This window comes from Ostrinia furnacalis, unplaced genomic scaffold (assembly GCF_004193835.3).
Source record: "Ostrinia furnacalis isolate ACB-3 unplaced genomic scaffold, ASM419383v2 OfSCF1653, whole genome shotgun sequence".
Classification (NCBI taxonomy): domain Eukaryota; kingdom Metazoa; phylum Arthropoda; class Insecta; order Lepidoptera; family Crambidae; genus Ostrinia; species Ostrinia furnacalis.
In genome coordinates, this window is record NW_021131892.1 from 748,751 (window position 1) to 762,823 (window position 14,073).

Consider the following 14,073-nt stretch of genomic DNA (forward strand, 5'->3'; position numbering starts at 1 on the left):
TGTTAGATATAGTAACTTATTTGTAATTACATAATTTATTTTGTAACTTATCAATAAACTATGACATTGTATAATAATAAACATTTTATTTATTTTAACCATTGAAAGTCGCTTATAGTTGGCTTTCGTGTCACACACATTATAATGCTCTTAAATATGACAGGACAGGAATCAATTAATATAATTTCGTTTTTAATAACAACAAGGACAGAATCTTTTGTATAATTAACAGATAATTTGACTATTATTCGAAATTCAGATTATATTAATATGGCTATTTACAAAATTTTATTGAAAAACTCTTCGATGTCTATTTTATTGATAGATTTTTTATTCTATTTCTGGGAAATAAAGCTTTTTCTTAGCCACAACGGACGTCCTCTATTTGAAAAATATTTTATTCGAATTAATGATGACTATAGGTATGGGTTCAGACGTAACAATTAATTAATTTGATTATTGCTGCATTGTATAAAAAAACTGTAATAAGTCGATTAACTCGAACTTGATTCAAGTCTGTCCAAAAGCACATCCAGCAGTGACAGATTTGGCAATAGCGGACCCAGCCAGCAGCTTCGGAAAATTTCGTCTTGCCTGTGGCGCCATCTATTCACATCAATATAGTTTTCATACACAATACAGCGCTCACCCTGTATAAAGTAAGCGCGACAACTCTGAACTCGCTTGCAGCGCTATCAAGTTAGTGACAATTGGGTAGTTGACACCAATAACCAATGATTCCAAGACACAACTGCTTTAACCACTGCTATTCTCTTCATTTGGCTATAAAATTAGAATTTTCCTAGCTGATGACGTCATAGTTCTCATTGCCATACAAAATGGTCCGCGTTTTGACAGCTAGAAAACCCCAATTTAACGCCATCTACCGAAACGATTATGCACTACACAGCGCTCTCTCTATGCAAAGTGAGCGTGACGTCAGGGGGTGGTGCGTCCCAGTGTTCCCAGACTGCGACGGGTTTCCGCCGACGGTCGATAGGCGGCGCCACTGGTTCTTCGGGCGCGGAACCATCGGAGTAGCCACTGCTGCACGAGCGAATTGAGCGAAGACTGCAGGAAGCTCGCTTGTTTTCTGCAAAAGTTTACAAAGTTGAAAAATTATGAAATTGTATGGAAATTGTAAGAAAGCAAATAGTGTAGTTAAATAGACGGGAGAGTCTTTTGTAGCCTTTTCGAGCTCTAGTGTTAATAAGATCACGTTTGGATAACAAAAGGCAATCGCCTGGTAACGGCTTTTCCCAATGATGTTGAGGTGTAAGTATGTATTGCGACTCAACCCTATAACCACGAGTAAATGTCTCGTTACAACGTGAACTATGGGACGCAAGTAGTTATTGCAGGTATTTATGAAAAAACAAAATGGATATCTCATACAATGAACCCAACGAAATGATTTAATTTTGGTCGTTGAGCATTAGATTCTTAAATTAAACAAGATTTTACTAACTTGATACTAGCCCTCTTTTTGTATTGGATTTATTTACTTAATTACTTTTGAACACCCTGTATAGTCCAGCATCAGTTTACCAAACTGAAAAAGCTAAAGAATTTAAATAATTAAGATACAAGTACAAGAATATTTACCAGCAATCGTATCAATGTACTGCGTGACGTCATCCAGTTGTAACACCTGTATGACCGGGGTGGGGGTCTTCAGCCGAGGTCTCCGAGCCAGGCGGATGACCAGGGCTGTGGAGATTATGAACACGGCCACCAGGACCACGGCGCCAACGGAGATTCCCACGTCTTTGTCCATTACAACTGGAATGAGAAGAGGAATCGTTTTTTCAATTGGGGAAAAGACACCATCAGTCTTGTAAGACAGTTATTTAAAGACATAAGTTTTCTACATTCCAGTCCTAAAACTGAAATAATCAACACTTGGTGATTTTAAACCATTTCCAAAGCTTATTCCTCAAAGGTCCACAGCATTATTGTTTTAAAAAAATGTAAGTTCATACTTAATTCCCAACGGATCCACGACTTCCACGACATTAAAAATAAAAAAGTATTTTCTTAGTATAGAACCTTTGGGACTAAGCCGATTTCAATTATCCATTGCCAGCTGTTATAAAAAAAACCCACTTTTGGGCAAAAACTATTGGACGGACGGATTTTAATATTAAATCCGTCCAATAGTAGTAACGAAACTATTCAATATGATAGCTTAATATAAGTTAGTAGGTACATAAGAATAGCAACAAGAATATGAAACTTTTTATCGAAATCCAAAGAAGCCAGTCAAAAAACAAATCTACAGTACTCACAGTGCCACCAAGGCGGTGAGGCCGCATGCAGCAAATTCTCCGTAGGCCTCAGCAACAGCGGGTCCGAGCATCCATATCTGTTGCACGCTGCAGCCCCAGCCTCGTCTGTAGGCCTCAGCATCCTCAGGCTTCCTCTCACCAGCCACACGCCACCCCCGTGGGCTTGGGCCTGACGGGCCCCGAAGCCCATCGAGCCCCTGTGTTCGAGGTACAAGGAGGAGTTTGAGGGAGACATCCGCCATACGGATACCTCGTAGTAGGTCGCGTTTTCCACTGTAAAGGAGACAAAAGAGCGTTTTAGAGAAAGTTGAAAAATGAAATTAGGTACATTCAAACTCGGGGAGATGCCATGCTTATGAAGTAATTCTTTCACCAATGACATACTTACATTATTCAAAGGTCTTTCATATAACACAACAAAATAATCTGTCATCATGTTCAACGACTACATCAAGCTACGAGTAAACACTGTATCTTATTGGTGTAATTAAGGCTTAGATCAGACAGCTGGTTGCTGGTCTGGCAGCTGGTTACTAGTTTCTGGGAAGTTCTCGTTAATTTGCATCAAGTCGTTAGCGCACGGTGACCGCCTCAGTGCCTCGCTAATGAGAACCACCCAGAAATCGGTTGCCGCACGTGTCTGAACCAGGCCTAACGTGACAACATGACCATTTATTGTTCCGAAGTAGTGGTAGGGTTAATACTAGGACGTGTAAAATTGCTTTTTAAAAGCCTCCTTACAAAAATAAGATCAATTTTATGATAACAAACAAAACAATTTGCAAAAAAGTGTAGTCCGATCTGATGATGATGATTGATGATATTGATTGATTGATTGATTGATGTGTTTTTACCTGGTATGCATCTCATCTGGAACTCCCCGTGCTCGTAAGCCAAGTCGCACTGCTTCGGCTGTGGAGGCCTCAGCTGGTCCAAGCTGAACGTTTTGACGCACGGCTGGTACTGCGACGCGATGCCGTTGCTGGCCTCACAGGTCACTTTTAGAGTGCCTGTTAAATATTAATTATAATAAAATTACGATAAATTCATTTTAACCACAGATAGGGGAACGGCTTCTCAGCTTTTGCCAAATGTTTTTCCGAAGCGCTGGAAGGCACCTGGTAAGGCAAGATTGTGGTACACGTACCTACCCTTGATAGTCTTGATACTAATAGATTTTAAATTACTAAAAGACTTGATGATTTGTTAGTGAAATAAATGTAGATAAAAAATAAGTAAATTACTGAACCCTTATTCATCTCTTTCCCTGAAGCGTAGGTGCATTTTTCTAATATATTTAAAATGTGTTCGTTCATCATTATTGAGCGTTTTTCAAGTTTACAACGTAACAAAATCGGGTCACCAATTTTCTATGTCAATACGAAAAACACTCGAACCCCTCCAAATAAGAAGATATAAGTAAGTGTTTAAGGACACATAGTGTCCAACAAAGTAAAGAAAAGTGACTACTCATATAAAATGAATTGGCAGTCATTAAAGTTTGATACCTATTTTCTTTTTAAAGACTTATGATTTTATAATTTTTTGAAAATTTTCGCACGTCTCTTCATCCTTTTAGGTCTATGTGTTCTTTGATGGGACCTTAGGGCTCCGTGACGAATCCTCACTCTGTGTAGAGTGGGGGACTTACCGACTTGAGGTGGGAACCGGTGGTGAGGTGCTGGACATCTGAAGCGGCCAGCTGTACGTGCCAGAAGTACGTATCGGGGGGAGGAAGGTCGCGATCTTTGGCTCTTATTTTCTTCTGTAGCTCTGTCCATAGAATCGAGTCTCTGGAATTTACCAACTAGAGACCCATCAGTGATCGCGCCGGGGTTAGGATATGGGAACCGGTGGTGAGGTGCTGGACGTCTGAGTTAGCCGGCTGCACGTGTCAGAAGTACCTTACATATGCATCGACTTGTCTTCTTTAGTTCTGTGTATAGTGGAGGGACTTTGGAACTTAACTTACCAACAAGAGGCCCAGTGATCTGAGCCAGGGTTAGCAGGTGAGGTCCGGTGGTGAGGTGCTGAACACCTGAGTTAGCTGGCTACAGGTGCCAGAAGAAACTTGCTGGCTTGCATCCTTTCTTGTTCAGTTCTGTGCAGAGTGTAGGAACTTATTTTGGAACTTACCGACTAGAGGCCCAGTGATCTGAGCCAGGGTCAGGAGGTGGGAGCCAGTTGTGAGGTGCTGGACATCTGAGTTAGCCGGCTGCACGTATCAGAAGTATCGTACATGCTTGCATCTTATTGTCTCTAGCCCTGTTTATAGAGGCGAGGCTCTGGAACTTACCAACAAGAGGCCCAGTGATCTGAGCCAGGGTTAGCAGGTGGGAGCCGGTAGTGAGGTGCTGGACGTCTGAGTTAGCCGGCTGCACGTGCCAGAAGTACGTGTCGGGGGTAGGTAAACCACGAGCGTTGCATCTTATTGTCTCTTTCACAAGCACGACGCCACGCTCCGCGCATTCTGGAGGGTCTGCAAGAAGATTATTTTCAAAAAGATTTAGAATTATCTGCATTATTTCTGTTTATTGAACAAAATATACAGACTTCTGCTGCAGCGCTAGAATAAATTCGAATTGATTGACGTGTTTATAGAATGCCAATACAATTTACGTTCGATGTTTACAGTGTGTTTTTATAGAATCGCACTGCTGCGTTTGAAGAGTTAGATTCCCTCTCTATTCCTAGTTAGAACACTCAAAGTAGATATCACTTTGTGTTTTTGTTCCCAGTTCGGTTGTATTCATTTAGCTAGACTAGCTGATGCGGCGAACATCGTACCGCCAATGTTCATCAAGAATAATAATAATATATAAGATTCTAATGGAGAAAGGATTTTTCAAATCGGTTCAGTGTTTCGGAGCCTATTCAATACAAATAAACATTTGTATTTACAAATTGGTAATATTCTTTAAAAAAATAATCTTAAGGAGATACCTAATACAAGTTCTTCGGTCAGTAAGCTTCTTGCTTTGTGACCAGACCAGATGGTCAACTAGGGGTCTTTGGTATTAACCGTTGCCAGGTCAGTAACACCATGTAAAACACTTCATTTTAGTACTCAACTTAAACAAAAATATCTTGAAAAGTTTTCTTTAGAATGCAATTTATTGCTTCAAACGCTTGTTTAAGGGTACTCATTACTACGTGATTTACACGGATATCAGACATGCAACAGTGTATGACTTTCAACAATAAACATGCTTCTTTATTGGCACAATAGGATTACTTTTACAGCAAAATTATAGGCTCACAAGCAATTAGGCGCTGCCGGTGACCAGTTTTTAATCTCACAGAGTTACGACTTAAGACCGTGCTTCTTGGTGTTTTTTTAAACTTATCATATGAGTAGCGAAAATAACTAATTCGTGAAAAATGTAGAAAGTATAGTGTCAGTTTTAAATTTTGGAAAAAAAGACAGACATCAAGTTAGGATCGGTAATGTCTTAAGTGTCCAATCGGGCCCTCGACGGTGACTTTTGTAGCGTTGCAGTCGCGCTGTAGTAGCGCGTTAGTAGCGCGTTGGCATCATTTCTGTAGTGCGTTGCAAATGCGACTAACGCGCGTTAGTAGCGAAGCTGTCGCGCGTTTACGAAACCTATCACTTACGAAATTCGAAAAGACTGCAGATGTATCTATAACATTTGAGGAGAATGAATTGAGTTTAGATCTTGGTTTCACGACACTCGATCACACTCCTAAATCCATTGATATTAATCATTTCTTATCTCTAACTACACAAGTGACAATCGCTATCATCTAATCTGTGCCACCCACAGTTAAGTACTTAATCCATATCTACAATAGGGATGTTATGGATATGTAGTTTCGGTTATGGATACGGTTACGGATATTTTTTTATATCGGATATCCGAAAGTTTCGGTTACGGTTACGGATATCTGTGCTTTAGAATGCAATTTGCAATAGTTGTCCAACACGATCATTCATGGCCGCAGACTTTACATCGAATAAAAAGTAATAAAAAAGTAAAAATTGATACTAGATGGCATTATAAAGGTAAATCAGGCTGTTATGCCTTTAAATATTATAATGCTATACAAAAACAATTTAAACTGCCTACATCCGAAACTATCCGAAACTTTTGAATCGGTTACGGTTTCGGATATTTTTTTATTTCGGATATCCGAAAGTTTCGGTTACGGTTACGGATATCCATAACATCTGATTTAAAATACTCACAATGCACGGTAATATTGACGGGGTCCGCTCTAGTTTCGCCCACGGCGTTGCTCGCTGCGCAGGAGTACCTCCCAGCGTGTCTGCGTGTAGTTTCTTCTATTTGAAGGCTGGAAGACGTCACGCTGTCCCCCCAGATGCCTCCAGATCTAATTAGACTATCCTGGAATGGAATAGATATTGATTAATAATCTCGAATTCCTTTGGTTTTAATTATCTCTGATGACATCAGATGATCACTGAGACAGAAAGAATAAGCACTAGGTTTCGACAATTTGGCAATAGAGAATACATAGCTGTTCAGAGAATACTCATGTATTCTCATTCAGTCATTCCTATTTTCTATCTACATTCAGTTCCTATTTTCTATCTATTTTCCTTCCTATTCCTAACATATCGTAGTTCGTGGACAGACAGCGGTGGCATATTTATAGAGTTCCATTGACATTCTTCAGGTACGGAACCCTATAATGCATGATCTTAGAGCGCTTTCACATTAGGGCGTTAGTAGCGCGACTGCAGCGCGGCAGCGTTTTTATGTGAAGGCATGCATCTGCTGTCACATAGCTACTGTGCACATAGTATGAAATTTTTGGCAGTGCGTCGCGCGTTTGTCGTGCTGCTAAATCGCCTAAATGTGAAAGCGCTCTTAATCTTTGATGGTAATCTTTTATCTGCCTATTCAACTCTTTCGCTACATATTTTAGAATAATACATCGTCTACGTATCCTTATTCCTTAGTCTAGGTATGTCTCTGATAGATAGATGTTTTAAAAGTGAGGCAGCCTACACCTACTCGTTCATAACCTTGGACGAATATTCATAACCCATTGGCCGATAGGAACGGAATTTCGCGATGAAAAGGTACGTAAGTTATAGCGCGCATATTAATGAAATCTAGTAGTTTATCTTAGTTAATCTAGGTGTTTCTAGACATAAAACTTTGAATTTTCTTGTTGGAGTGAGGATTCGTTTTTGATGAATGTGTCGCATGACCCATATTACATGATATGGCATGTCAAACCTCCGTATCACTAATGACGTTGTTTCGAGCCGAGAACCCAATTTTTGGGACATGCAGGCAGTGATGTAAGGCGCCACGTCGAAGGCTGCCGATATTAACTTTGCGTGACATTTTTGTATTGATGTTTCTGCGATATTGGAAGGGGTAATTTGTTTTTGGATACAAGATGTATTTTAGAGTTTAACGTACGATCGTATTTTTACAATTTTTGTTAGAATAAGTATGTGCCTTAAGTCACTTATGCAGAGAAGATGAATTAGTTGTCAACATAAGAAGTGTTAGTCTGAGTTGCACCACCTAACTATGACGGTAACTATGACAATAACCGGTGCTTTTTGTATGGAATTTGACAGATTTTTGACGTTTAACAAATTTAAAGTAAGATGGTGCAATCCAGCCTTAGTTGACTTTTTTTAGCCTCGTACTTATAACGGGAAATGCATGCACTGAAATTTTAACCCTTTTTCATAACCATTTCTAGTTCTATAGTTTAATTTATTTGATAGTTTCATAGTAGTAGGTTTGTAGGTTTAAAGTGACTCCGTGACTAATCTCTGCCTGTCAACGGTAAGCCGCAAATCTGCCACTAATTAGCGCATTGTGTAATCAAGTGAACTCAAGTGAGAAGTAAATCATTCTTAGTTAAGTAGCTACGAGGACGACGTAGCTACGGCGTAGCTACGGGAATCTGAAGTTAAGTGTTCGTAGTCTGTTCAGGAAAGGAATATGTTTTTATTTCAAAGAATTGTCATCCTTGGGTTGTCTAGAAGAGGAAGCAAGTTCTACCAATAACACGCCTGCATTGACATTTTAAGTCTTGCGCAACAGTTTCCATGTTAATTTTGTTTACGAGCTACGGAGAGCAAACTAAACTATCATTAATAATTAGCTGCCCAGAGGAGGCAAATCAGATTTATGGACAAAAATAGTTATAAGTTACGCCTACAGATCTGCGTCATAGATACCAGCTATATGAAGAGAAAAGAAGAATAGTTCACGGTATATGTATGTGTAGTATCATCATCATCATCTTAGCCATGGACATCCACTGCTGAACATAGGCCTCCCCCAATGCTTTCCATGTTGCCCGGTTGGTAGCGGCCTGCGTCCAGCGCATTTAAATCATTTACGCTTAGGATAATACATAAGATTTGATCTTAATCTTGATTTGATTTGAGGGTTTGATCAATGTTACTTACATTAAAATACCACTTAAACTTGTCTACAGGTGGGTTGGCCTTCACTTCGCACTTCAGGCTCAGGGTGTCCAGCTCAACCATTTCAGTCAAAGAGCCGTCGTCCACTCTCGATATTTCTACTATAGGGCTATCTGTGAACAAAATAACGGAGTTAACAGACTGAAACCCCAGAGTCCAGTTTTCAACGTTAAGCGTGACGTCATCACCTACGGGACTATTCCCACCTCTCGTTCCCACCGCTGCAACTCCTGTGTAGCCAGGCTCTACAGCTTAACCACCAATAAAAGACCCTAGGTCGACAGCTGACTTTTATTGGTGGTGGTGGTGGTGACGACATCACGCTGGGTATGGCGTAGAAAACTTCATCATGCTCGCAAGGGTCACAACTGTCCCCACTGTTGGAGACAACGATACCGTATTCCTGATGGAGATGTGCTTTGAATTAGATCATCTGAAGAGTGTGATAGCGCCAGCTTTCGAATTCCTCGAGGGTACTATGGAGTAGAAAACTTTGCTATGTTCTGCTTGCTTCAAAATTCAACTTACAAGTGACGTTGAGCGTGGTGACGTCAGCTTTGGACCCCATGCTGGGCGCCATGGCGGGGTTGGTTCTCCACCACCGTTAGTGTCTACACTAGGAATGGAAGGGTCTACCCTTGGAGGTCCCACTCACAAGTGACGTTGAGCGTGATGACGTCAGCTTTGGCCCCTTACTGGGCGCCACGGCGGGGTTGGTTCTCCACCACCGTTAGTGTCTACACTAGGAATGGAAGGGTCTACTCTTGAAGGTCCCACTCACAAGTGACGTTGAGCGTGATGACGTCAGCTTTGGACCCCCTACTGAGCGCTATGGCGGGGTTGGTGGCGACGCATGCGAGGGTCGCGCAGTTGTCCACCACCGTCAGTATTTTCTAGGAATGGAAGGGTCTTCCCTTGTAGGTCCCACTCACAAGTGACAATAGCTATTGACTTCCTACAGGGTCGTGGCGAAGAAAACGCCGTCTTCTTCTATATTCCCTAAAATTTAACTCACAAGTGACGTTGAGCGTGATGACGTCAGCTTTGGACCCCCTGCTAGGCGCCATGGCGGGGTTGGTGGCGACGCATGCGAGGGTCGCGCCGTTGTCCACCACCGTCGGGGTCAGCTCCAGGAACGAGACCGAAATCCGGGAGGAGTTGCTCCAGCTCTGCAAAAAAACAATGCTTAGTGTCCCAGTTTTTTGTCAAGGCAACTACATACACTGTTGTACTTAGGGCTTCATTTATGATATCTTTGTACTGTTGAAGAACAGGTCTATTCCCACCTCTTATTCCCACCGTTGCCACTCCTGTGTAGCCGGGATCTACAGCTTTGACAGCTAATAAAGACCCAAACAGTAAAGGACAATTTTATCCTAGGGGAAAGTTTAACTGATCCGAAGAACAAAGGAGAAGTTCGAAGTTCAGGATCGACTTTTCTCTAGTGCTAGACGGATGATAGGTGACAAACTTAAAGAAGATTTTTTTTTCTTCTTGATTAATAAAATACCTGAGCTTAATTTAATTGTGATATCCTGTATCAATGCCATTGTAGGTTAGGCAAGTTTGGGCAAGTCAAAAGGTTTGCAGTCGAGTAATTTTTTCAAGGTCGTCATGATCAACTATGTCCAAAGAATTATCTTCTCACCTGATTGCTATGCTGCGTGAGGTGCTTGCGGTCCATCCACCACGCCAGGTCGGGCTGCGGATACGCGCCATGGGCGATGCACTTCACCAGGGCTGTCTTGCCAGTCTGGAGTACATCCAGCACCGTGCCCTCCACGAAGTAGATTGACACGTTGTATGCTGGCACTGGAAGAAGGATCGCCTGTTAGATCATTTGGCTATAGCCAATGTGACATTAGTTATAGATATGTATTCGTTTGCAACGTACAGTTTTGTGAGTAATTTGGAGAAGTTGTAAAACGATCAGCCTCTCTAGGCAAAGTCACATTTGTGTCAGATGCATTTTTTGGATTGCTGTAGAAAGTGAAGTAATTTTCTTTTTTATTCTATTTTAAAGTCCCGTTTACCCCTCGTGGTAAGCTAAAACCAATGTTACTATACGACTACTTGGAATCAAGTCTACATGATCGCTGATGATACCATCTACCATCATGAGCACGATAGTGCGGTGGGCTTTCTCGCTATTGTACTCGTAGTAAACGATTTCCTTATTTAAGATTCGTTTCATATCAAGTTTTATTACTGCACCACTAAGAAAAAGTAAGATTCATCAGAATGAGAATGAAATATTATGCTGCAGGCAGATTCTAAAAACATCGATGTTAAGATATCTCTCAAAACTAAAATGCCATTTCCCGTAACGTTCAGGAGAGCACCCAACCACATTGGTCGGAGAGTGCAAGCCACTCGACGAAATAGGTGCCCGCAAAAGTAAGGTAGTTCGTAAAATAAAGGTGCATTTACAGAAATACCTGCGTTCTAACTAAATTCTGTAAATAGCGAAGCGCGCTTGCCTTCGGTTCTTCTCTTAAAGTATTGCTCCATTTATCTTAGTTGGTATAAACTATTCGGAAATACTTTTTAATTACATACTACAACAAATAATAAATAAAAGTTCGTATAAGTCGAGCGAAAAGAACACCCGCTTCTTTTGATTTGACTTTAAAATTTCTGGGTAACACATAAAAATTGATATTAGACCCTATTTGACCTTTTTGCTTATTGTGTGTCAATGTTTTGTCAAACTAGACACTACTAGCTAGCCAGCACCGAGCATATATTACACGAACCACTTGGTGCTACTTTTGACCCTTCTATAACTCAACGTGTGCTTATACTATAAACTTTTTCTATTTCCCCATTTAACGTTTTCCTTAGCTTAATCTAATCTCTATGCCAAAATTTATCAAAACTGTGTCAGTAGGCATTTCCCTTCTATGATCTGAGGTATCAATACTTAACAGACAGGAAAAGTTGCTATCGCATACATCTAAATGGAACCTCCACTTTGCTCTTTCATTTATTTATTTAAAAAGGTGAAGCTTATAATAATGCTGACGTCACATTAGGCAGATTCATTCGTTTCAGCCAAATGACGTCCATTGCTGGACAAAGGCCTCCCCCATGGGTTTCTACAACGACCGGTCCTGTTACCTACTTTCCGCAGGCAGGTAGCTTAATCTAAATTTTATTTCTATTCACAAAATTAAATGGCGGATATTTGACGATGAAATGAAGTCGCTATGAACATGGCAATAAACATCCTCGTATATCGAACTACGTATTATTGTCCATTAGTTTCTTAATTGTTGCCTACCATTCTCGGTGAAAAATAGCCTGAATATTCATCTAGCTGATAATATTTCAAAGCAAGAAATGTTTATACAGTAGAGAATACAAATTTAGCCTAATGGAAGGCTTGGAATATGTATGAATTTTTTAGAGCTTTGCCCGCCCGGATAAAGCGAAATAGAGCTTTAGGTTCTTAGCATTAAGCCCATAACCGCTAATCACAAAGAGAAGGATTGCTTTAATTTAGTATTTTTCTCTTTGAATTCCAACACAAAAGCATTTTAGTTATAGAATATTGTCAATAATTACGAGCGAGTCAGAATATAAGTTGTCAAAGCGTTGAAAACTATTTCTTCAGTAATGCAATAAGTTTATAGGAGGTAGAAAATCAAGAAAATAAGTATGATTGAGTAGATAATGCTAAAGCTACTTTAGACATACAGCTAGGTTAAGTCGCATTAGGTCTTACCTGTAATTATAGTGTGTGTGGAAATAAATAAATTACCTATAAAGACATCATTTCTCAATTTGTAGTACGAGTATGTCCCATCTCTAGTAGAATCTGTTATTTATCTATAATTACCCAGGTATATAATTATTTCTTTTTAAATAAGAGTACCTATTTAGCAATTTATAGTGCACTTTTACAGCTAAGATAAAATACTTGTGTCAGATCAGGAGTATAGTCTGATGTCAATGGTTATTCGACGTACTTACCTAGTGGGCTAGTCGCTTCTAAAAAATAAAAAAATTGAAAGCGTAATATTTAAATTAAGTTACAAGCAATTAAGCTGTCATTAGACGTTATTAAGAGTCCCTTAGCCCTGCGAAGTTCCGCTTAAAATCACTTTGGAATATTAAGCTTAGTAATGAATATGACTTTAGTAAATCGTCCCTCAGAAGGACGAGGCGAATTTAGTTTGACCCGACTCAAACTTATTGTAAACTCATCGTTGGCTATGGATTGAGTGACTTACTTTTGGGGTAGGGTGGCTATGGGTTAGGGGGTGTGGAGGATTTGTCTTATGTTAGATCTATTCGTATAAATAACAACCAATGTAGAGACCATCACAGCGACAGAAAGGCCCTAAACTTGACGAAAACTTAACGGAACGATGTTTTAATGAGCTATGTATTTATTTGGAACGGAGTTTGTTTTCAATTTCATCTGATGATGAGAACTAAGATATTATTAGGAACTCTCTGCAAGATCAACATGAGCTTATTACTTCATACTAATGTCAATTGGAAAATGGCTATGATTTGTTGAGAGTAGTCAAAGAGAAAAAGACAAATATGTGTTTGATGGTCACCCTACAGCATTCAAGGTTATTTTCTTAACCGATGGCTCCTTCAATCCAATAAGGGAGAATAGTGTGGTGTTCCGCACAAACTGATATTTGGCTGACAAACCGTAACATAGTAAGATTCAGTAGACTTATGCTTATTCTACTTAAATAATATAAAATTTTGCTTCATATTCTCAGATAATATTAATAATAATCTACATGATTTCGGTAAAATACATAATATTATGATGTTGTCACTTAAAAAATCTGGTTTGATTTAAACAATATTGAAACAATTATACAGTAACTTTTGGGGCTGACTGTGTCCCACTTTTGGATCAGCCCCAAAACCTATTTGATTTACAAAATTGATCCCTTTAATTCCCTGTATGTTTAACGAAGATAAAAGCCATGATTAGTTTACTTAATAACCTAAATATGAGGGGGACAAAAGTGGCTCCAAATGGTTCGTGTAATATTACGCACGGTGCTGCTCGCCAGTTTCTGTCACTTAGGCGGTTATCACACTGCTCCGCGCTCCGTCGCGGGACGCGTGGCGACAGATAACGCGCGCGGCGAAACAGGCGCAGATCTGCGTCACCACGCTGTGTGATCTGCCTTCCCGCGCGGAACGGCGTTGCCCGCGTGCCCCGCGTCAAATAAAAACTAATGTCCATTTCACAGTCGAACGTCGTGGTGAAAGTACATATTTACAGAGGTTTGTTTCGATTAAGTAGAATGGTTAATAGTGAACTCATTCAAGATGCATTACCTATCAATTTGGTTCTTGTAT

At 40.1% G+C, this 14,073-nt stretch overlaps 1 protein-coding gene across 1 annotated transcript; it reads right to left on the reverse strand.

Moving 5' to 3' along the window:
• Positions 1-47: 47 nt before the first annotated feature.
• On the reverse strand, positions 48-10,545 carry LOC114353338 (hemicentin-2; the record flags this gene model as incomplete). The annotated part of the gene is made up of 9 exons (XM_028305301.1): positions 48-1,093; positions 1,606-1,782; positions 2,289-2,561; positions 3,143-3,298; positions 4,585-4,767; positions 6,496-6,655; positions 8,716-8,846; positions 9,749-9,902; positions 10,382-10,545. Coding segments are annotated over 9 exons (1,589 nt in total), but the record flags the coding sequence as incomplete, so codon positions are not given.
• Between the last annotated feature and the right edge of the window lie 3,528 nt (positions 10,546-14,073).